The 25,797-nt window shown below is 28.2% G+C and overlaps 1 protein-coding gene across 1 annotated transcript in view; it reads right to left on the bottom strand.

The window, feature by feature from the left end:
• Positions 1-14,087: 14,087 nt before the first annotated feature.
• LOC105844527 (uncharacterized) overlaps positions 14,088-25,797 on the bottom strand; it is a 23,084-nt gene continuing 11,374 nt past the window's right edge. The window contains exons 4-8 of the mRNA XM_065795895.1: positions 22,429-22,477; positions 22,212-22,357; positions 21,855-21,903; positions 21,356-21,669; positions 14,088-14,132 (exon numbers count right to left, since the gene is read on the bottom strand). Coding sequence (XP_065651967.1) covers positions 14,090-14,132; positions 21,356-21,669; positions 21,855-21,903; positions 22,212-22,357; positions 22,429-22,477 — 601 coding nt within the window. The 3' untranslated portion in view covers positions 14,088-14,089. The remainder of the gene's footprint in view (positions 14,133-21,355; positions 21,670-21,854; positions 21,904-22,211; positions 22,358-22,428; positions 22,478-25,797) is intronic.

Raw genomic sequence — 25,797 nt, 5'->3', positions numbered from 1 at the left:
GTAAGAGTTTTTGGGGGGTTGTTAATGTAAATTAAAAAGAGCATAGGAACAAGAATAGAACCTTGAGGAACCTCTGATGTTGCAGAATGAAGAAGCAATTTATTGACAAAAACTTTTTACAATGGTTTTTAGCAATAGTAAAAGACGTTTGTTTTCTGGAGAATTGTTTTGCTGATAGATATGAAAGTAATGGTTACAATTGGAAATTATAGCAGCACAATGAGAGGAAAACCATGGAGAAGAGTGACACTTTACTTGGAATTGTTGAAATGGAATAAAAGATTCCATGCCAACTTGAATCCAAGAAGTTATGTAAGAAATACATTTGTCAGCAAGAAGACGAAAGATTACTACCCAAGGACTATCACAATGAAATGGAAAAGAAGTCATGGAAAGAGTCCAAGTCAGTTTTAAGGTAGTTGTTAGAGGTACGCTGAAAAGGGGATTTCGATGATGAAGAAGAATGAGAAAATAGTTTTAGAGAGATCACACCGTGATCAGAAGCCCCTAAGGGTGAATGTGAAGAAACTGTGCAATACCCTAGTCAAAAAGTTTTATAGGATATCGTATAAAAATTATATACGACATTCCTATAAGAAATTTGAACAGTACTTTTCTATAGGATAATGCAATTAAATACGACCTATAGGAAATTCTTATGGATAAAATTCCTATACAATCTTGTTCCAAAGTCTTATTAGTGTCTTATCCTATAAGACACAGGATATAAAAGTCCTATAGGTATGGATGTACAGGAATTCTACAAAATTCTGTTCCAAAATTGTATAGGAGTCCTATCCCATAAGACACCGTATATTATAGTCCTATAGGTATGAACGAACATAAATTCTATTCAATCCTGTTTCACAACCTTATTGGAGTTTCATCCTATAAGACACCGAATGAACAGTATCTTATATTTTTATATTTACAGAAATCTTACTTAATTGAGTAGAATTTCAGTACATATAAAACTATAGGAAATTGTTTATTTGGTGTCTTTAATGATAAAAACTCCTAGAAGATTTTGGAACAAGAATGAATAGGGTTCCTGTACATATAAAACTACAAGATATTAATATCTTATAGTTTTATATGTACCGGAATCCAATTCAATTCTGTTTGAAATCTAATTGGATTGCCGTTTGCAGTTGTCAAAGGATATTTAGTAGAAATATCATCGAGGGTATTTCTTCATACATTTTCTTTTAGTTCTTCATTTAATTAAAACCAATGAATTTAATTCACAAAAATAAGGAAATAGAAAAACAGAATATTGAAGTCAGCAAGCAATTGTTGTTATAAAATATATCAATTATGATTATTATTAACATAATGTTCTCTATCAACAATAATTTTATTAAAAACATCAATGCTTCATTTTGCAAGTTTGCGTTCACCATTGCACTTTGCAGTAATTGCTTTTCTCAACATTTTCCATTAGAAGTTGCTCAGCTATTAAGTCTGAAAACAAAAATTTAAACTAACTAAAAGGTATATACTGTACTCATCATGCAAAACAAGGGTAAATAGTGATGCCAAATAAAATATTATAAAATCAATACCTAATATGTCCTTAACCTTCTTTGAGTCCAAAACTGGCTTATATATCTATCTATATATATATATTTTTATATATATATATATATATATATATATATATATATATATATATATATATATATATATATATATATATATATATATATATATATATATATATATATATATATATATATATATATATATATATATATATATATATATATATATATATATATATATATATATATATATATATATATATATTAGGGATATGACTTTTTAATTTTTTTTCAAATAAAATGTTTCCTGTATCATAAATCGAAGAACTTTTACCTAAAATCATGAAAAAAAGGCCCAAATAGCTTTCTGCAACAAAAAAAGGTCACCCCAAAATAAAAATTTGATTTACCATTTTTATACATTCATTTTTGACCGATGTTTTAATCTTAAGCTTAATTCTCAGCTTAATTCTATTTATTTCATTATTTTGTTATGAATTTATAAATATAACGCCACACGTTACCATGGCAACGAAACGACCGTGTGCCGGCAAATACTTGGAATTGTTATGTGATGACGTCATTGTGTTACCACGGTGATATAGACGACTGTAACAGACTGTAGAAGATTATAGAACTTAGTAGAACATTCTGGAAGCTCTAAATAATTATATAAGCGAGCTGCTGTCAGAGCTCAGTGTTGATAATGTGAATAGTTCTATGAAGTACTCTGCGTGTAACTGAGCTAATAAGGAACTACTGTAGCGAACTAAAGACGCTGTAAGTGTACGAAGTATAAGTAGTTGTAGCATTATCGTTAGGATACGGACTGGATTATCGAACTGTTATCAACATTGACTGGATTATCGAACTATAATTGGATTACTATACAGTTAAAGTATTTTATTAATTAAACGACTTTATTAAACGGATATTTACGCTCAGCTATCCGTAAAGTCGTAACAATATTATATGATGTCTCACAAGAAAAGTCATACCACAGTAACAAAGAACAAGAAGACTTGGACTAAAAATTTGGTGAGATTTCAAGAGTCACACAGAAGAAGAGGAAGCGTGGCTGTAGAAGAACATTCACTCGATGAAAAATCCAGAATACCACTTCAATAGCAGATCGTAGGAAGATACCAGTTTCTCGGAGCATATGTTAAAGGAAGAAAAGAACGAATAGACCAAATTTCTAAGGAAATTACAAAATTGTGGGACAATAAACTGAATTTTCCACGTGTGTCTGATCAAGTGATAAGAGCAAAGCTTATGAAGGTGCTGAAGGTCTATGATGAATGTGTCAAGCGTGGAAAATATGATGTTCTCAATGCATTATTTGACATCACGAAAGTGAATGGCCAGTGGTTATCCTCGGAAGATAAACGTCTATACCACCTACAAAAAGAAAGTAAAGGACAGGTGGGGTACTCAACAGGACAAGTGGCAAGTAAAGAAACCATTCACCCTTCCAAGAGAAGGAAAGTCCAGTCTGGAACAGCAATACCTTCCACATCACAAGTCCTGTCTACCACAGACAGTGGTACTGAATCTGAAAACTGCAAAAGTAAGAGTGAAGATGATGAAGACGACGACGGTGATAAAGACGATGATGAGGACACTCAGAAAAAAACTAGAAAGCACTACAAAAGTAAATTTGCTGTAAGTATGGTTACATCAAGTGGAGTTTCCACAAAGAAAGCTGCTAAAATATGCAATGTATTATCACAACAAGGTATTGATATTCCAACTCCAAGTCAATCAGCAATTTACAAGTCCATATTCAAAGAGGCAGGTAAATTGAAAAAAGAAATGATACAACAACTTAAAATGGAACAGTGGTCCTTACACTTTGACGGCAAACGAATAGATGATAAGGAATATCAGGTAGTTGTACTTCAGAATGAAAGAACTGACGTGAAACTTGATGCACTGCGTTTAAAAGATGGCAAAGCTGAAACTGTTGCTGAAAAAATTGCCAAACTTATTGATGAATACAATTTGTGGAATTCAATTAAGATGATCATTACTGATACAACAAACGTCAATACTGGGAAGAGAAATGGAGTTGTTGTGAAGTTGCAACGTATGTTTAAATTAAAGGGTGTCACAATACCACAATTTATCGGTTGTCAGCATCACGTACTAGACAGGATTCTCCGTTTGGTGATGGACGAAGAACTTGGGGGTGATACCAAATCTCCAAACATTGAATACCCATTTGTGTCTGAACTGTTGAATAAGTATGATGAACTGAAGGATAAGTTTGTGAATGGAACTGTAGAAATTCTTGATAAATCAGGGTGGAGAGACGATATGAAGTTTTTGTACCATTTAACAAGAGTGTTTAGGTTCTATGAAGAACAAAGAAACTTCCCTCTGATTCACTTTCAGAACATTCCTAATATGAGCAATGCCAGATGGAACTCAAGAGCCATTCTCGCCATTCTGGCGTTCATTCTTATGCCTGAAGCGAGAAAGAATTTGGAGAAGGTTTGCAGGTTCATTTCATATGAGTGGGCAGAACATTGGTTTAGTAGTCAAAAGTACAATGACAATGACTTCAAGAATTTATCTGATGTATTGAAGCCTTACAAAAAGGCATTGCAGTCATTCAAAAATCACTGGAAGAAAGAGCCATCCGTCATCGACATACCACGAAGTAATCAGATAGCTGAACGTGCAATCAAGGTGATGCAAGACCTGTATGCTTCCTGCAGAAAGAAAGACAAACTGCAACTTCGATTCATTCTAAGTAATAAGCGCTAGACTCTTTATGAGACGTGAGCATCATGTGACCCATGTACTAAACACAGTAGGCCTATAGACACAGACAGTTATGTATATTGTTGTACTAGACGCTTTGATACTGTTAATTTTGTAATACTTGTATAATTATATATCACATAATGTTTTTTGTTATATCACAGTACATGTTGCATAAATAAATAAAATAACAACAGGAGTATGACTCTTACAACATCTTCAGCCTTTAATATTCATTTACTGTACAAAAGTGTACCTATTGAAAATTCGATTTTTTGGTTTTGGGGTGACCTTTTTTCAAAATATGTCAAAATGAAACATCTATTCGTTCTTTTTACATAAAAGTTCATTGAATTACGATACAGGCCTATTAGGTTGCAAAAAAGTCATATCCCTAATATATATATAGATATATATATATATATATATATATACATATATATATATATATATAGATACATATATATATAAATATATATATATATATATATATATATATATATATATGGGCGCCCAAAGGATTTTTTGATGTTTCAGATAGGACGCTTTCACACATTGTGCAAACTCCAAACAATATTCCTCCTTATTTGGTATAAGTATGTTCATACCTATGCCAAATAAGGAGGCCTTGCAAAAGATTGGGATGGCGGAGGCCTGGGAACAAAAAGCCCTAAAACGCTTGCCCCCCTGCCCAAACGTGAGGACACTGATGTAGTAAAATTTTCAACTTTACTATCTTAAACTAAATTTAAATTTATCGACAGATTTTAAATTTCGTAGAAAAACTAAGAATTCAACTTGTTTTAATAAAGTTTTTGGTATAACAAAGTTGTTAATTAAGTACTTAGTTTGGTATTTGTGGTTTATAGAAATAAATTGATATTGGAAAGTGTTTGATAGTAGTAGATTCTTTAACTTAAACATAAAAAGAAGTATGTTAAGAATATTTACTTTGAAGACATTAAGCACTCGAAGTTCTCTTAGTAGAGGTTTTGCACTGGTGTACCTGTTTGCGTTTAATCTTAAGCGACATGCAAGTTTTTGTTTTTTGTAAATTGCATTTGTTAGATAAGTACTCGCCCAGATTATGTTGCAGTAATTGATGAAGTTGTGTGAATAAAAGAGAAATCAATATTTTTTAAACAAGTTGTGTTAAGGAGATGCTTTAGTTTATACATAATTCCAATAAATTTAGATATTTTCTTTTCCACTTTTTTGATACGATTACATCAGCTAGCACTTGCATGAAGAATTATAGCTAAGAAGAACTTTTTTGATACACTTTTTTGATACGATTACATCAGCTAGAACTTGCATGAAGAATTATAGCTAAGAGGAACTATAGCAGCTATAGGATACATATATGAATACTATAGAACCTATAGGAGTGCATTAGGAATCAGAAGAGAATGCCGTAAGTCCTATACAAATTTTATAGAATTTATCAGATACGTATATGAATCCTAAAGGACCTATGGGATTGCAATAGGATTCCTATAGAACCCATTGGATACCTATAAAAATTGTATTAGTCCTATAGCAATCTTATAGGACCTATAAGATTGCAATAGGGTTCCGATTCCTGTCCCATAGGTCCTATAGGTTTCCTATTAAAATATAGGATACCTATAGGATTCTTTTAGGAATCCAATAGATCCTATAGAAACTGTAGGATTGCTATAGGATCCTATAAGACTTTTTGACTAGGGTAAGAAGGATAAGAAACAAGACATAAGTCGAAAGTTAGAAAGTTGACTATTTGTGTTAGAGATTGAGAAAGGCAAAAATTGTGGGACTTAACACCTGCAGAGTCATTCAGTTTGATGAATATTATAGTCACCAACAGCAACAATATTGAATAAAGGATAAAGAGAAAGAGGTTGGTCAATTTGATCAGAATTAACATAGAAAAGAGTGAAGTCAAGAGGTGAAGAACAGCTGTATAGAACAAAGAGAAAGGTGCTAAACGAAAGCACATAAAAGAATAGTCGGTGGATTCAAACCTAGTTTCCCGACAAATGGCTGAACTTGCACGAATGTAAATGCCCAGGCCAAGCATATTACTATTAGAGTCTTTAAGAATTAAAGGAAGATAACCATCAACACTAATATTACAAGATGAGACAGCTGAACTCAAATTTGTCTCACAAAGAGCAAGTAGGTCTTGTAAACTTTGTAAGATAAAAGACTCAACAGAAGAAAAGTTACTTCGAAAATCACGAGTATTAGTGAATGGTAGATTTAGAGAACTTGATGATGACAATATTTTTTTGTGTTTTATAGTTTTTTGTACTTTTGTTAATTTTAAATTTGGTAAAGAGCTTTACTCAAAGCACAGATAGTACTCAATATACTATTTAATGTATTCAGTACACTATTTAACTATATTAATCATTTCAGCGCTTCGCCGTCTTTCTCCCCCAATACTAAAACTTCATGCCGTGAAAGATGTAAAATTGTTTTCTAAATGTTTTAAATTAGTTTTTCAATTATCATTGAAATTTTTTTTCGATTTAAAAATACTTATATAGTTCAGATTACACGATATTATGCGAGATTATATAAGAGATTATATAATAAAAATAGCGGAAATAAAATAAAGTTAAAAACTGAAAGCAATAAAAGTTTTTAAAAAGAAAAATAATTCATTTGCAGATCTCAGACAATACACAAAATACAAGTTACACTTTAGACAATATATCTTGTAACTTGTTATAAAATTATGCGAAAAAGAAAATTAAAAAAAAAGAAGTAAAACTTAGGAAAAACCATGTGCTTACAAAAATCTTATAAAAAAAATTTTAGACAGCATTTTCAAATTGCACAAGCTTCTCAGAATCTTTTCATTAGTTTAACCAAATTCGATTAGGTTTTAATAAAGAAAAGATGAAAAGAGAAATCTACATTTTGAAATACACTTATCCACTCATTTTTTTATTATTTAAAAATATATTTATTACATAAATATCTATAAATTAACCCTCTCTAAAACCTAAATTTATATAAGCATATACATGGCCGACGACACGGGTTTCAAAGTGGGGGATGGAGCGGGGGGGAGGGGGGGGGAGACAAAAGTCAACTTCTAAAAAAGTCCTCTATTTTCTGAATTTTCTAATAAAAAAAAGTCCTTTAGAAAAAAAGCCCCTCGGCGTTGTTGGCCATGATATATATGTACATCTTTAAATTTAATAGACTTTTGCTTAGAGCGGAGTCAGCCAAAAGAATATGGCTAACTATGACAGATAAATTGTATATATATAGTTTGATATTTTTATGCAAGCATCATAGCCAATTTTAAACGCATTTGTTGTTTTAGAGTTTTTGACGACATTCGATAGTTTTATCCAAGAGTCAACTACTCGGTTAAAGAAAATAGAAATTCTCTTTACCGACAGTTTTGTGTTGACTGTTAATTTAGTCGCTCTTTATTTTTTCTAACTGCACCAGCGGGATCAGGAAAGTCACCGTAGCTAGACTTACATAGTGGGTGGAATCAGGATGAAATGTTAAGATCTTGAAGTATTGAATTGCGCCAGCTCTTGTATATTCTGTCTTTGACTTATTAAAAACTAATCTTCTTTCATATTTAAGCCTCCTTAACGAATGGCATAATTTAGTGATTCTTCTTTTTCTTTGAACTCTTTTAATTATCTTGCCCATGCAAGCTGACCATATCACACACAAACACACACACACACACACACGCACATACACACATATGTGTATACGCATATATATATATATATATATATATATATATATATATACATATATATATATATATATATATATATATATATATATATATATATATATATATATATATATATATATATATATATATATATATATATATATATACATATATATATATATGTATATATATATATATATATATATACACATACACACACACACACACTCATATATATATACTAATACACATATATATATATACTCTAACTTTGACCTGTTGTGAAAAAGTTTTCTCATTTAGAGCTAAAGAACTTCCAGTAGGTTATTATTTTTTTCGTTGTATTATCAATGTTTAGGTGTGCCAGTATATAATTTTTTTTTTTTAATCAATATTCGCTAAAAATCTTAAGAAATTATTGAAAATGTAAGTATTTTGTAATTCCTTTCTTTTTCATACAAAGTATGGTGACCAAAATTGCTTTTATAGCTTTTTGCTATGTTATTTTTATTACGAAATAATTGTAGTGGCACAATTTATTTGGAAATAGAGATTGTGAAGATGATTCAGATGATGATTTTTTAATGTCTGACTCTTCTGACGACCAAGCATCTAGCGACGATATGTGACGTGATATAGCGACGATAGTAACGATGGTTGTGAATGAACATTTAACTTCATAAATGAACTTACTCCTGTTTCTTCGCGGGATGGGTCGCTTTATTGGTAACAATAAAAACTTCGTTAAATAATTTGAATTATTTTTATTTTCTAGGTGAGAGCAGCAAAAGATACAAAAACATTTTGCAGAACACCTCGGGGAGCAGTTCAAGAAATAGTTCTTGAAACGGTCAACAATCCAGATTTTGGTAGATTTTCAGTTGTTAAAAATAATAAAAATGATAGCCATTGTGCAGTTCAAAGAAGAAGTTATTGGGTGAGTTTCTAAATAAATTCTAAAAAATAGTATATATATATATATATATATATATATATATATATATATATGTATATATATATATATATATATATATATTATATATATATATATATATATGTATATATATATATATATATATATATATATATATATATATATATATATATATGTATATATATATATATATATATATATATATATATATATATATATATATATATATATATATATATATATATATATGTATATATATATATATATATATATATATATATATACAGCTTTGGCCAAAAGTTTGGAACACCCTTGCATTTTTGAAGGAAACGACACATTTTGTCTAATAACATGGCCACATATATTTTATATAACTACCATAACAATACGAAATTAATCTACAGTCAGTAGGTCATTAAAAATCCACAGTTAGTATTTTGTATATTGTCCTCGACTCTTCAGAACAGCCTCTATACGCCTGGGCATCGAAGTCACCAAATTCTCACAATACTGCTGACTCACTTCTGTCACCCATACACGCTTTATAACCTCTATTAAATCCTTTTCTGACGTCGGTGCTTGCTCAGCAACCTTTTGCTTAATTAAGGTCCACATATTTTGAATGGGATTGAAGTCTGAGCTTGATCCAGGCCATGGACCTAAGACCTCAATCCCAGAATCCCGAAGCCAGCTACTCACTGCCTTTGTTTGATGGCAGGGAGCACCATCATGCTGAAATGTGGTGCAATTGAGTATCCCCATATGATGGGGAAGTTTCTCTTGTAGGATACTAAGGTAGACCTGACCGTTGATCGTTGTATTTCGTGGCATGAACCAGATACCTCCCCTGCCCGCAGCGCTAAAGCTTGCCCAAACCATGACCGTAGGTGACTTTTTTACCGTTGGTGTTACATATCTGGCATTAAAACTTTGATTTGGTGGTCTCCTAACACGACATGACTTTGATTGAAACTGAGTGAAGGTAGCTTCGTCCGAAAACATCACGTTCCTCCAGTTTTCTGCCACCCAGTGCCGGCACTTCCTGCAGAAGGCCAATCGGTCCTTGATGTTTTTAGCGGTCAACTTTTTTCAGTACGATAGCACCGGAGATTGAAATCGTTTACCAATTGCCTCCTGATTGTTCGGGAACTTAGTGGGTCCGACATAGATGATGATATAGCTGAGGAGGACCACGTGGGATGAGCAATACAGGCCCTTCGGATGAGACGATCAGCTGATAATGAAGTTACACGTGGTCTTCCAGATCTTTTGCGTGAATCCAGTGTACCCAACTCTGTTGCTCTAGCAATCCCTTTGATGACTGCCAATTGGGACACCCCCAACGGCTGAAATTTTCTTTTTAGAGAAGTTTTGCTGGTGGAGCACCATAGTTTGCGCACGTTTTGCGACTGACAACTCTTTTCCACGTGCCATTAGAAGATTAAGGGTCGGAATATCTGCAAACACACCCAGAACAAAATCGTGAATTACTAATATTTACTAATATTTTATTAACTACTAAGTAAAACAACGTAAACTGAACATAAAAACCAACCTTTACTCCTTCTAAAATATAATTTATAATTTCTACCTGTTTGAAATGATTCCAAAATATGGACGTAAAATAAAGTCGTATTTAGAGTCCAAAAATAGAAATTTCTAACCTGTAAAGCGTGTTAGCAGACGTCTACACATGCACATGAATCAATCTAAGAACGTAAACAAGTCAGACAGTGCATAAGAAATTTATAGCTTTACACATGATTGGTTGTGTGTCTCTCATAATGAACAACGGCTGATACTGAAATCAATGGTACATTGATTGTATAAGCTATAATTATCTTTGTATTCAAGCGTAAGATAGGAAACAACGCTCATTCTGTAGCTTGTCTTCTATATTTCAACAACTGACACTAATTAGTGCAAATTAGTCATTGCTGCATAGTCTATAACCACCGAAAATGGCTAAAACGCCCAAAATGCAAGGGTGTTCCAAACTTTTGGCCAAAGCTGTATATATAACTTAGTCTTGAATATATGTAGTATTTATATATTTAGTATTGAGTATGTTAGTAGCTTTACTCTACTATACTTCATGTTGAAACTTCAAAAATTCAAGCGTCACTGCCCTAGAACTGGTGATGGTGTAGCTGGATGTGTCGATGATTGTGGTCATGCCCAGAAAATATTTGGTATTACAGATGAAGCCAGAGCTGATGTACTGTGGAGCTGGCTCCACAGTACAAAAATTTTTCGGAGCTGCAATTTAGGAGTATTAGGCTACGTAGCTGGACAAAATTTAACCGGTTCCCAAGTCCTGAATAAAACATGAAATAAAAATGTTCGGTATTAAAAAATAATGTAAGTTGTAATTCTAAGTTTATGTTGAGCATCATTCCAAAATTTATTTAAAAACATGAATTTATTTACGAACATTTTGTGTATAAATAAATAAATAAAAATCTTAAGTTTTTTTTTAACGATTCTTTAAAAAAATAATCGAAACAAAAACTAATAGCTTTTTTAACAACACTGTATTGTATTTTATTTAACAACACTGTATTGTATTTTATTTAACAACACTGTATTGTATTTTATTTAACAACACTGTATTGTATTTTATTTAACAACACTGTATTGTATTTTTTTTAACAACACTGTATTGTATTTTATTTAACAACACTGTATTGTATTTTATTTAACAACACTGTATCGTATTTTTTTTAACAACACTGTACAAAATGCAAGGGTGTTCCAAACTTTTGGCCAAAGCTGTATATATAACTTAGTCTTGAATATATGTAGTATTTATATATTTAGTATTGAGTATGTTAGTAGCTTTACTCTACTATACTTCATGTTGAAACTTCAAAAATTCAAGCGTCACTGCCCTAGAACTGGTGATGGTGTAGCTGGATGTGTCGATGATTGTGGTCATGCCCAGAAAATATTTGGTATTACAGATGAAGCCAGAGCTGATGTACTGTGGAGCTGGCTCCACAGTACAAAAATTTTTCGGAGCTGCAATTTAGGAGTATTAGGCTACGTAGCTGGACAAAATTTAACCGGTTCCCAAGTCCTGAATAAAACATGAAATAAAAATGTTCGGTATTAAAAAATAATGTAAGTTGTAATTCTAAGTTTATGTTGAGCATCACTCCAAAATTTATTTAAAAACATGAATTTATTTACGAACATTTTGTGTATAAATAAATAAAAATCTTAAGTTTTTTTTTAACGATTCTTTAAAAAAATAATCGAAACAAAAACTAATAGCTTTTTTAACAACACTGTATTGTATTTTATTTAACAACACTGTATTGTATTTTATTTAACAACACTGTATTGTATTTTATTTAACAACACTGTATTGTATTTTATTTAACAACACTGTATTGTATTTTTTTTAACAACACTGTATTGTATTTTATTTAACAACACTGTATTGTATTTTATTTAACAACACTGTATCGTATTTTTTTTAACAACACTGTATGGTATTTTTTAAATGAATTTTATTCTTAAATTTTAACCTGAAAAGATTTTCTTTATGACTGTATAGAACAATAAATATAAAACACCTATTGAGACGCAGCAGGGAACAAGAAAAAAACTTTCACTGCGTTTCAACAAGAAAGGAGGAAATAATTCAAAAAACTACGTTTAAAATTGTTCTTAATTCATCGTTAATTGATTTCACTGAAAATTCCTGAGCGCTCTAAAATGCAAAAATTCTTTGAACATTACATAGCTATCGTTTGAATACTTAATGTAAAACTTTTAAAATAATCTAATACTTTTACTGAGCCAGTCATAAAGTTCAGACAAAATATATTACGACTTCTTTGGCATTAAATTGTGTTTCTTAGTTTGTACGAATAGGGTAATGCAGGGGAATCATCCTATATATTATTCTAAACTAATGATAAACTTGTAAACCAGAAAAAGTTTAATTTGTTCTTTGAGCTGAATATATTACTTTTGTAATGATAGAAATCAAAAAAATATGATGAGCTGTTTAAGCATTTCATTATCGGATTTCATTTTTTTTTGAAACGTTTTAGGCTTTTTCCTGAGCAAATATACAAGCAAAAATCTTGACAAAGTTACTTCAATATTTAAAATCATTCTGATTTCACTCGAGAATAAAATTTAACAAAAACTTAAAAAAATCACCACAAAAAATATTTACATTAAATTTAACCATAAAATATAGTACATACATGCATATATATATATATATATATATATATATATATATATATATATATATATATATATATATATATAATATATATATATATATATATATATATATATATATGAAGACCTCAGTGGAAAAACCGGCGTTGTCACATTTAAAAAGTATTGAGAAAGTATTTATTGATCATTAATAAAAGTCTTTATTTAAAGCAAATGAAACTAAGCAATTTAAAAAAATTTATATTATAATTATTTTATTTAAATTTATTCAAAAACAAAACATTTTGTAAATTTTTATACAAAAAATTTTTTTTCTTCGCTTTAAATAAAGACATTTATTAATGATCATCAAATACTTTCTCAATACTTTTTTAATGTGACAACGCCGGTTTTTCCACTGAGGTCTTCATATATATATATATATATATATATATATATATATATATATATATATATATATATATATATATATATATATATATATATATATATATATATATATATATATATATATATATATATATATATATATATATATATATATACACACATATATATATATATATATATATGTATGTATATATATATATATATATATATATGTATGTATATATATATATATATATATATATATATATATATATATATATATATATATGCATGCCTATAAATATTTTGCGTCTTTATACAAAAAAAAAAATAAAAGCCAATTTGAAAAAAAATACTAGTAAAAAAGTTAAAATAAATATTAATTGAAGTTGAAAAGAAAAAAAATATTCTTAAAAAAATAAATTAAGCATATTATGGATAAAATATGTTTTTTAATTGTTAAAAATATATATATATATATAGTTTACTATGTTACAGTATTCTCTATTCTCGCTAATAAATTCGTCCAAAGATGCGAGACGAGGGAATGAAATATCCGAAGTTGAAAACATTTTATTTTACTGTAGCAATAGAAAGTTTAATTGCACCAATCCACCTTAAAATATTCAAAAAAAGTATTAACATGAAAACAATTAATAATATAAGATATAAGAAAAAGTGATTGGTAAAATAAATATCATTAAACAAAATTATAGCCAACCGTTTGAATATTTATGGAAGTCACAGATAAAATCCCGATGTAAAAAAATGATTACATTTTTATTGCATAATTTTAAATGTCAATATAAAATTTGACATCTAAAATTATGCAATAAAAATGAAACTAGAAGCATTATTAAAGATTATTTTCTCTGGTATGTTCGCTGAATGTATAAGTGTTCTGAAATGAAATATATAAAAATCGTTTCTACTTTATTGATTTCACAAAACAAAAACTCGTGAAGATTTGAAGATTTCACTAATTGGTTTCCAGGGATGCAAATTCGGAGTCCAGGAGTCCCTATTTTTACCCGCCCCGCCCGTCATAAAAATTGTTGGTACTCCGGAATTTTTTAAATTTTATATTAGCGTTTAAACGTTTATTAACGAAACCCTTATTAAATTCTCTTATTAAAAGTTTATTGATTCAAATTTATTTAGCCAACAGTTACGTAACTTTAAACCAGTAAAAGCGCAAACGCATTAAATAACGCTGTGTGTGGACAAGCTCTGCAGCATATAAATTATTCAAAAATGCGCAGCTTTTTTATGGCATACATCGTCTATAGCATAAATTGCTTTTAAAGAATATAAGAGGCGAATCACAGCATATGCGGTGTACAAAATCTTTGGTGTACGCTGATATCTAGATGCAGAATTATATTTAGGATTGTCATTGTCCCGGTTTATCCGTGGGAGAACCCAATGAAAACTTTTTGTTTTGGTGAGTTGAGAGCTTCGCTTTCCTACGTAAAAACCGGGACAATGGCAACCCTAGTTTAGGCACAAATATTTACAACCTCAATCCTGCGTTGATGCCAAAGTAAAAAAAAAAGAATTTTAACACGTTTTCGTAATGATATTGTTTAAACTAACAGATATGGTTTTACTGATAAAAAAAAAAGTCATGAAAATTTAACTAAGAAGTTCTCGCCACCTTACTTACCAATGTTGCTTATTGGACTAGAGCCGGCATTGAATCTCGGACCTCTTCGTTCTGACCCACTATTTTATGTTAGTTATTTAACTAATTATGCAGTTTTGGGAAGGGTATAAAGCCGATACACAGAGAAACAAGGTGAGCGCGGTAATCAAACTCGGGACTTTTCGCTTACAAGGCGAGCACTTTACCACTACACCACCACCGCATTTAAACTTGAAGTTAACAAGTTTATTATATAAAATATATTATAAATATATCGTATAATAATTATAATACTAAAGTATATATGGTAGAAATACCTTATATTTTTAAGAAATAGTTATATTTTGAGCAAAGAAATGAAATCAAAAATAAATTATAATTTTTTACAGCACAATTGAAACTTTATATAGTTTATTGCATTTCAGGGACTTCAACCCTAAAAATTGGCTAATTGACTCAAAAAAGTTAATAAAAAAAAAAAGGAGTCCGGAGTCCAAGGAGTCCCTCTAGTTTTTGAACCTGGAGTCCCTTAAAATTGATAGAACTTTTCATCCCAGTTGGTTTCATTATTAATTTTTAATTTCAATGTAAAATTGAAATCAAGTATAATGCTGAAATAAACAATAATTATAAACTAACAATAACTTCAATAAAAACATGCATTGTAAAAAAAAATATCCCTTTATTTTTTTTAACAATATATTTTCATATTATTCGCTCAAAAAAAATGCTTTGAATTTGATCATTACCTCATTCTTAAGGAAAGTGTGGACTTAAAATTCCACATTATGTGTAGAGGCCATAATTTACACAATTTTGTGAAGTTAATATTTCATTAAATGTGAGTTGAGTGAAAATTCAAACAAAATTTAAAGATTCCACATTAGCGTGGAGTAAAATAAAGCGCAAGAAATGCGTAGTATAATTTATGCTGCCAATTATATGAAGTTTGATATAGTAATAATTTCTTCATGAAATTTGAAAATGTTAAGAATATTTTTATGTTATCTTTGCAATAATGGTTATAATAATATTTCTAAGTTAGTAAGGGTACATTTGCAACGACACACAAAGACTTTTCTCTTCAAACACTTCATCTATTAGGCTGGCATGGTTGTAAACCTGTGTTATATTGTTTCCTGCCTAGGATGATGAATGCTGGATCTTCTTGACTCTAATTATAGGTTTTTGAAACAGGCCTTATTTGGTAAGAGTTTCTCTCTCGTAATACGTGTTCATCTCTTAAAAGCTGTTTACTTTCTTTTTAAATACACAGACAATGAATGGTTTACTATAACGGGTGATGTGGAAGTTATTGGACAAATCCTAATTTCATTATTTGAGCATAATAATTAGTTTTTGTAGTTTTATGCGCAGGCATAAACGTTCAATAAACTTATTATAAACGTTCAATAAACTTATAAACTTTATTATTTCAAACACAATTATTTAAAATGAGGTTAAATGCAGCTGAACGAGAATCTTTTCGAAAGTGACTAAAAATGTTTTTTGTAAATAAACCTAATATAAAAAAAAAAAAAAATCGTAAATCATTTTGAAAAGGAAGGATTTGCTCGAATTACAATATATGATAACCTAAAAAGACTTGAAACTGTTAAATCGTTTTCTGATAGAAAGCACCCTGGTCGTCTGACATCCTGGACTAGAGAAAAGAAAGCCGAGTTAACAAGACTTGTCAACAATCGAAAAGGGGTCAGTCAGAAAAATAGGTATTAAATTTGGTGTAAATCAATCGACAATTGGTTGTCAGTTAAAAAAAATGAATAATTAATTTAGAAAACGTGAAAAGACTCCAAAATACTCTATAGAACAACAAATAAAGGCGAAGAAAAGAAGCAGGAAACTAGTTAACCAACTCTATAACACAAAATCGCTTCTAGTCATCGATGACAAAAAATACATTTGTTTTGCACGGAACAACATGCCTGGAAATTCTGGATACTACACAAACAACAAAAAGACATGCCCAGAAAGTGTTTGTTTTATAGGAAAAGAGAAATTTCCAAAAAAATTATTAATGTGGATAGCCATATCTGACCGTGGTATGTCCGAGCCATTGTTTCGCACTTCCAAGGCTGTAGCGATCAATTCATCAATCTATATTAATGAATGTTTAGAAAAATGGCTTCTTCCATTTATTCACAAGTATCATGGAGACTTTAACTATTTATTTTGGCCAGATTTAGCAAGTTCTCATTATTCTAAAGATTCTCTAAATTGGATGGACCAATATGTCTATTACGTTTATAAAGAATCCAATCCCCCAAATGTGCCTCAAGCACGACCAATTAAAAACTTTTGGGGACATTTGGCACGGAAGGTTTACAAGGGAGATTGGCAAGCTTCAACATAGCAAGTTTTGATTGATCGCATTAAACTAAAACTACAAGAAATTGATTTAAACTTTTTACAGCGCATATGAAAGGCGTCAGAGCAAAATTGAGATCAATTGCAGATGGTGGTGTTTTTTCATACAAAAAATAATATATTTTTATTAAAAGATAAATGCTTTATTTAAAAAAAAAATAATAGTAGTTTTTTTTTAATTTATAAATAAGTTATTGCCGTTTTTATTTTGTCCGATAAGTTAAAAAAATGGTAAATTAATTGCACAATAAATTGCAATGCTTTTTAAAAGGCAAAATTGTTGCAAAAAAAAATTATAAAAGAGCGCCAATTTAAATGTAAATATTTTTGATTAGATGTAAAAAGCATTGCAATTTATTGTGCAATTAATTTACCATTTTTTTAACTTATTATAAAAATTTATTATAATTTATGTTATTATTAAATAATTTATTATAAAAATGACTTTGTGTTTTTAATTTTAGTTACAATGATAATTATACTGTAATGATAATTGTGCTGTGAATTGCTCTCGTAAACTATTTTAGGGGAGTGTGGGCAAGAGCAGAAACAAAAGCTCTCGCTTCTTGTCGAGGCCTGCATATATATTATTAAATTTATATCTAAGTAAATTATTTTAGTTTTTACACTTTTTTCAATACTATTAAATGTAAAGTTTTTATACTATACCTGAATAGTAATTATACAAAATTTTTTTGGTCATATTTTTTATTTGGACAATAAAATCAATTACAATATTAGACCAATGAAAATCTCTCTTTTTTTTCATTGTTAGATAAGAATAGTGTGCTTGCCATTAAATGTCTTGTTTAGCCTCTCCTACCCCGCCACCAAAATTAGTTTAAAAGACTTGTTTGCTTTCAAATGTTGTCATGGAAAATCTTTTTTTGACTTCAAGGTATTGTTTTTTTTTTCTTTAAAATTAGTTTTTCAAAAAAAGCATTAATAGAAAAAGAAGTTAGTGTTTCTTTAGAGAAGATAGCATGGTCTTTTAGAGTGTAAAATTCATAGCAAAGAACTCAAAATCTTTTAACTTACTTGATGTGACTTAATATCTTGGTATTTAAATTATTATAAAGTTTTAAAGTTTCTTTTTTAATAAGTAGTTTAGATTTTACTACTTTTGTATATATTTTCATTACTATTATTTTTTATTATTTTCATTACTATTATTATTTATTATTATTGTTTTTGCTGGTGGTAGTATTATAACTACTTTATGATAGTGAAACAAAAGTAAAAAAAATTTGTTTTGCTTTATTTTGCAGGATGACACAGTTTGCAAGATAACACAGTTGAGACAGTTTGCAGGATGACACAGTTGACAGGATGACATAGTTGACTGTGCACTAAAGACTTTAATTAAATTAAGATTTTTTGATGACTTTTTTTGAGAAAATCAATGGACTTAAATTAACAGTAAAAAATTGTTGCTAACTTGTTTTGAAAAATAACTTTCCTTAAAAATGTGTAAATCGCAGATGGATTTAATCACATTTTATTAGTTTTATTTACTCTGTTGTTTTCTTCCTCATTGCAGTTTTTGGATTTATGTTGTCATCTCCTTGTATTAATTGTTTAAGCTCGTTTAAGCTTGTTTGTCAGTAATCAAATCTCATGATTTTGAAATATCATTTTTTTCTAAAAAAAACAATATTTCAAAATCATAAGTGAAAAATAACCTTGAAAATTTAGGAGATTTTTTAAATTCTGCAAATTAAAAAAAAAAAGTAAAAATCTCTAATTTTAGTAACGGGTGATGCGGAAGTTATCGGACAAAATAAAAACGGCAATAACTTATTTATAAATTAAAAAAAAACTACTATTATTTTTTTTTTAAATAAAGCATTTATCTTTTAATAAAAATATATTATTTTTTGTATGAAAAAACACCACCATCTGCAATTGATCTCAATTTTGCTCTGACGCCTTTCATATGCGCTGTAAAAAGTTTAAATCAATTTCTTGTAGTTTTAGTTTAATGCGATCAATCAAAACTTGCTATGTTGAAGCTTGCCAATCTCCCTTGTAAACCTTCCGTGCCAAATGTCCCCAAAAGTTTTTAATTGGTCGTGCTTGAGGCACATTTGGGGGATTGGATTCTTTATAAACGTAATAGACATATTGGTCCATCCAATTTAGAGAATCTTTAGAATAATGAGAACTTGCTAAATCTGGCCAAAATAAATAGTTAAAGTCTCCATGATACTTGTGAATAAATGGAAGAAGCCATTTTTCTAAACATTCATTAATATAGATTGATGAATTGATCGCTACAGCCTTGGAAGTGCGAAACAATGGCTCGGACATACCACGGTCAGATATGGCTATCCACATTAATAATTTTTTTGGAAATTTCTCTTTTCCTATAAAACAAACACTTTCTGGGCATGTCTTTTTGTTGTTTGTGTAGTATCCAGAATTTCCAGGCATGTTGTTCCGTGCAAAACAAATGTATTTTTTGTCATCGATGACTAGAAGCGATTTTGTGTTATAGAGTTGGTTAACTAGTTTCCTGCTTCTTTTCTTCGCCTTTATTTGTTGTTCTATAGAGTATTTTGGAGTCTTTTCACGTTTTCTAAATTAATTATTCATTTTTTTTAACTGACAACCAATTGTCGATTGATTTACACCAAATTTAATACCTATTTTTCTGACTGACCCCTTTTCGATTGTTGACAAGTCTTGTTAACTCGGCTTTCTTTTCTCTAGTCCAGGATGTCAGACGACCAGGGTGCTTTCTATCAGAAAACGATTTAACAGTTTCAAGTCTTTTTAGGTTATCATATATTGTAATTCGAGCAAATCCTTCCTTTTCAAAATGATTTACGATTTATTTTTTTTTTTATATTAGGTTTATTTACAAAAAACATTTTTAGTCACTTTCGAAAAGATTCTCGTTCAGCTGCATTTAACCTCATTTTAAATAATTGTGTTTGAAATAATAAAGTTTATATTTTATAGAACGTTTATGCCTACGCATAAAACCACAAAAACTAATTATTATGCTCAAATAATGAAATTAAGAAATTGTCCGATAACTTCCGCATCACCCGTTAAAGAATTTTGAATTTTAAAAAAATACTTAAAAAAACTTGCAGTAATTGACTGCCCTTCTTTAAACAAAATGCAAATTATTTACATTAAAGTGTAAAAAAAAAAAAGATAGATTTTTTATGTTAAGCAATCCCACAAGCAATTTAATGGCCATATTCTTATAAAATTAAATTTGTTCCACACTAATGTGCAAAAACAAGAAGTCTACAACTGTATAAAAAAAGTCCATATTTGAGTGTTGGATGAAGGCTACACACTGATGTGGATGAATGTGTGGAAGAACACTCCACACTTTCCGGGAGAGTGCTGGATGACAGACACAAACTATGCATGTTATGTAAGTGAAAATTTATTTTTAGTTTTCTGCCCAATTTTTTTTTTTTTTTTCTCAATCCAATGATAAGTAAACTTTGAATATTTATTTTAAAAGCTGAAATTTGTGGCATAAAAATACTGATAATAACATTGGTGGTGATTAGGATATTGGTGGTGATGTTAGTGGTGTCAATATTAAGTTGGTAAAAGTATTGTTTGTGTTGTTGGTACTGATGATGGTATTGATTATGATGTTGGTTGTGATAATGATATTATTGGCAATATCGGTAGTGATGATGTTATTGATATTGACTTTAGAGTTAATAATGGTGATAAATTTAGCAATTATAAACTATTGCAAAAAACAACACTACTATTGCATACAATAAAACAAATACAATACTGCATACAATAAAATAAAAATAGATTATTACCTTTCTAAATCGATCTCATTTTCTGTATAAAAATAGTAAGTCCTTAACTTCTGATAAGGAGGATTTGCTTGAAAACCATTTTTGGTATCGTTACTATGATCAATGACATAATTATGCAACTTAAAAACACCAAGGGCAACTTGATCAGCAATATTTTCATAATAAAACAAACATCCATACTTCATGACACAGTAGCGCTTTCGCCAAGATTTGTGAGAACTACCTCGTTTCCATAGAAAACCATGACAATCTGGCTCTTGTATGGATAAAGCAGGAATGCTGACATTTTTTAAACTGCATTCTGGTATTGTGCTCTAAAAAAGTTTATTTGTGATCATTTAGTAAGGGGTATTTATTTATTTAAAGTTTCTTTTCTAGTTCTAATAATAAATATATTTCAAATAAGATTTATTTAAAACAAAATTGTTAGTAAATTTAAAATTTAAAATCTTTTTTAACTTGATGTGAAAACTGTTAAAATGACAAAATGAAACATTACCAATTCTGATAGAGGCTGGTGAGAAGATTCTGTTATAAACTTCATCCATCTCAAAAATAACAGTAAAAAATTAGTTTAAAAATTTTTAAAAACATTTTTGATTTATAACATTTATAGTTTTTTACTTTGCTTAAAAAAATTAATAAAATTAATATAAAAAAAAAAATTATTAATATAAAATATGTTAATAAAAAATATTTTTGATTTATAATGTTTATTGTTATGCAAATTAGTTTAAAAATAATAATAAAACAAATATTAAAAAATATATATATTAAAAATTATAATATTAATAAAAAATATTTTTGCTTTATAAAATTTATTGTTTTTTAAATTTGTTTAAAAACTTTTATTTACTTTTTCATTTCATCTTCAGAGTTTGCAGCCAAAAAATAAGAGCGAGCTCCACCTTTAGCCACTTGAAAAGCAAACCGCTTGGTGACTTCTGGTGCACGAGTGATGGCATAGTTAAACAAAATAACAGCACCACTAGGTACGCGATCCTAAACATATTAAGGTAATTTTAGTACATCATTAAAGTTATTATCAACAACTAATTGCAAAATTTTCTTACCTGCTGAGACTTGTAATAATACAAACAATTATTTTTCTTCAACTCAAACCTATGTAACAAGAATAATTATAATACATATAAAAATATTAGAAATACAAATAACACATTTATATAAATAAAAAATATGAATATACAACAAATAATGGACAAACAACGCTGTTGAGCAAAGAAACAAGTTACGCATGGTTCAAGTACATAGTGAGGATTCGAATTTTATGTGGTAGAACACTAGCTTATAAACCAAAATGAATGACATTTAAAAAGCCGCATTTAAATGGATGACATTTAAAAGACTACATTTAAAAGTCAAATGAAAGTATATAACTATATTTAACCATAACAAGAACATAAAAAACCTCTTGGAGTATGTTTCAATATATTTAAAAGAATTATAAAAAAACATACTAAATTAAAACAATAAATACACTTTCTATTTTTTTTAGAAAAAAAAGATTTTTTTGTGTGTGCGACCATTTAAAACAATATTTTATGATACATTTTCATTGTTTTTTTGTTTTTGTTTGTTTTAATTCTATTTTGAAAAAAAGAAAAAAAAAAAAATTTTAAATCTTCTAAATGTTCTTTGTTTTCTTTCTTTTTTTAATATAAAAGTTCTCAACCTTTTTTAATTATAAAAAAAATTATTTCATTACATAAATTGTAAAAATTTTATGAGCTTCAATTAATTTTATAAAATTTCTCTTTATTTCAAAATATCACATTTTTGTTTAATATTAGAATTTAAATTTCACACTTTTGTTAAACATTAGAAGTTCTAAATTTTTATTTACATACTCTTTGTTTTACAAAGGGGCATTACAATAAGAAGTTTTCTACTTGCCCCAGTATAACAATATGTATATATTACTAGTAATATAAAATTGTAACAAAAAACAAACGAAAACAACAAAAAATTATTTAATTTAAAAAAAAACAGATATCAAGATGTAAAAATTCAAAATTTTATTAATTCCCTCTTTAAAATTAAATTACTTTTGAGCAGCCTTGGTGCAGTAGCTAGAGTGCTTGCTTCAGAACCTGTCTATGAGGTCTGTGGATTTCTATGAGGTCTGTGGATTTCTATGAGGTCTGTGGATTTCTTAGAACATATTAATACCCAGATAAAAAAAAAACTTTACAAAAACATTTATATATGAGGTCTGTGGTTAAATATCAGCTTGAAATGATTTCTTAGAACTTATTAATACCCAGATAAAAAAAAAACTTTACAAAAACATTTTGGCAGATAATGTTTCTGTAGAAATCAAATCCTATTGGCTGCATTTCATTCCAGAAAGTTTTTAAATTTTTCTAAGCTGTTTTGATACATTGATATCCAGTATTTACCACAGGTGCTCAATGGAGCTTAAATCGGGCAATTGTGGAAACCAATCCAACTTCTCAATGAAATTTTCTCAAAGAACTAAAAAGTTATATGAATGTATTTTGTGATGTTATCTTATTGAAAATATACAACAACAAACCAATTTCGGAAACATTATTTATTAAGATTTATTGAGATTTATTGCTTACATCCAAATTCTTGATAGAACTAGCAAAGTCATTTTAAAATGTATTTTGATTAAATTTCCCCACTTATAAAGGAAAAACAAATCTATACCACAATTGTCCCTCCACCATACTTTACAGCAGTTTGTATACAATTCTGTTTTAAAGGTCAGAAAAAATCTGGACCATATTTTTTAAATTAATGAGTTCAAATTTGGACAATTCAATTGTCCCAAAATGAATCTGGCTTGTTAAGATGCAAATTACAAAAAGCAAGTCTTCATTTACAACTCACTTTGCTAATCCTTGGCTGTTTTTTTGCTTCGAAATATTTCAAACCAATTGTTTGTAGCTTCTATTGTATGGTTGATTCAGGTGCATTTAAAACTAACTGATACATTATGCACTGATACATTTATATGGGAAGTGACTTTGTGCTTAATCAAATCAGTGCACCCACATTTATTACTGATTTGAATACATTGAACTTTTTTTGTATATTTCTCATAGATTTTTTTGCTCCTCTAATTGAAAATAGACATTTTCTTTACTTGTAGCAATAGAATATCATACTAATACTGGTTTAAGCATATCATTTCTAATATTTTGATTTAAAAGATTATTTAGCTTGCTGAAAATACAAAGTTTTCCATTTAACTATTTTTTAACTTCAGTTTTATGGAGATGTAATATATATATATATATATATATATATATATATATATATATATATATATATATAATATATATATATATATATATATATATATATATTACATTATATATATTATATATATATACAGTACTGTGCAGTTATTTTTAAAAACTGTTTATCACATAGGCTTGACTTCTTGGGATGACCAAACTTCTTTTAATTCACTACATTACCAGTTTTATCATATTTCTTAACTATTTTTTGAACTGAGGCTCGAGAGCAATTCACACATTTGGCTATTTTAACTTGACTATAGCCCTCTTCATGTAAAACAATGATGCCATTTCTGTCATTTATTGATATCTTTGGCATTTTATTAGTACTGAAATTATATTATTAATGAAATCATTAACTAAAATAAAAAAATGTAGCTTTATTTAAAACAATATCTTAGTTTAATTTAATAAAAATTCAATATTATTTACTTATATTTATTTAAATGCACTTTTTTTTTTAAATTTTTTAGGCGCTACTTTCTTTTGCACAGTGCTGTATATATATATATATATATATATATATATATATATATATATATATATATATATATATATATATATATATATATATATATATATATATATATATATATATATATATATATACATATATATATATATCTATATATATATATATATATATATATCTATCAATCTATCCATCTATATATATATATATATATATATATATATATATATATATATATATATATATACATATATATATATATATATATATATATATATATATAATATATATATATATATATATATATATATATATATATATCAAACAATTAATTTTTTTAAAAGTTTATCCAGTCTTCTAAATTAAAATTAAAAAAAAAAACCCTGATAAAGTTTTAAAAAAATCTATATTTTGTCAAAGCATATATATATATATATATATATATATATATATATATATATATATATATATATATATATATATATATATATATATATATAAATATATATATATATATGTTTTGAAAAAATATACTTTTTAAAAAGAGTTAAAGATGTTATTTATTATATCATATAACATTTATAAAATGAGAATATATAATACAATAAATTTATTACTTTCAATTAGAATATGCTAAAAGATTAGCAAAAAATTGCAAAAAAATTGTTTTGTTGTTTTTG

The sequence above is a fragment of the Hydra vulgaris genome, chromosome 04, assembly GCF_038396675.1.
Source record: "Hydra vulgaris chromosome 04, alternate assembly HydraT2T_AEP".
Taxonomy (NCBI): domain Eukaryota; kingdom Metazoa; phylum Cnidaria; class Hydrozoa; order Anthoathecata; family Hydridae; genus Hydra; species Hydra vulgaris.
The sequence above is the reverse complement of the archived record's forward strand: the minus strand, read 5'-3'. Positions and strand labels throughout refer to the sequence as shown.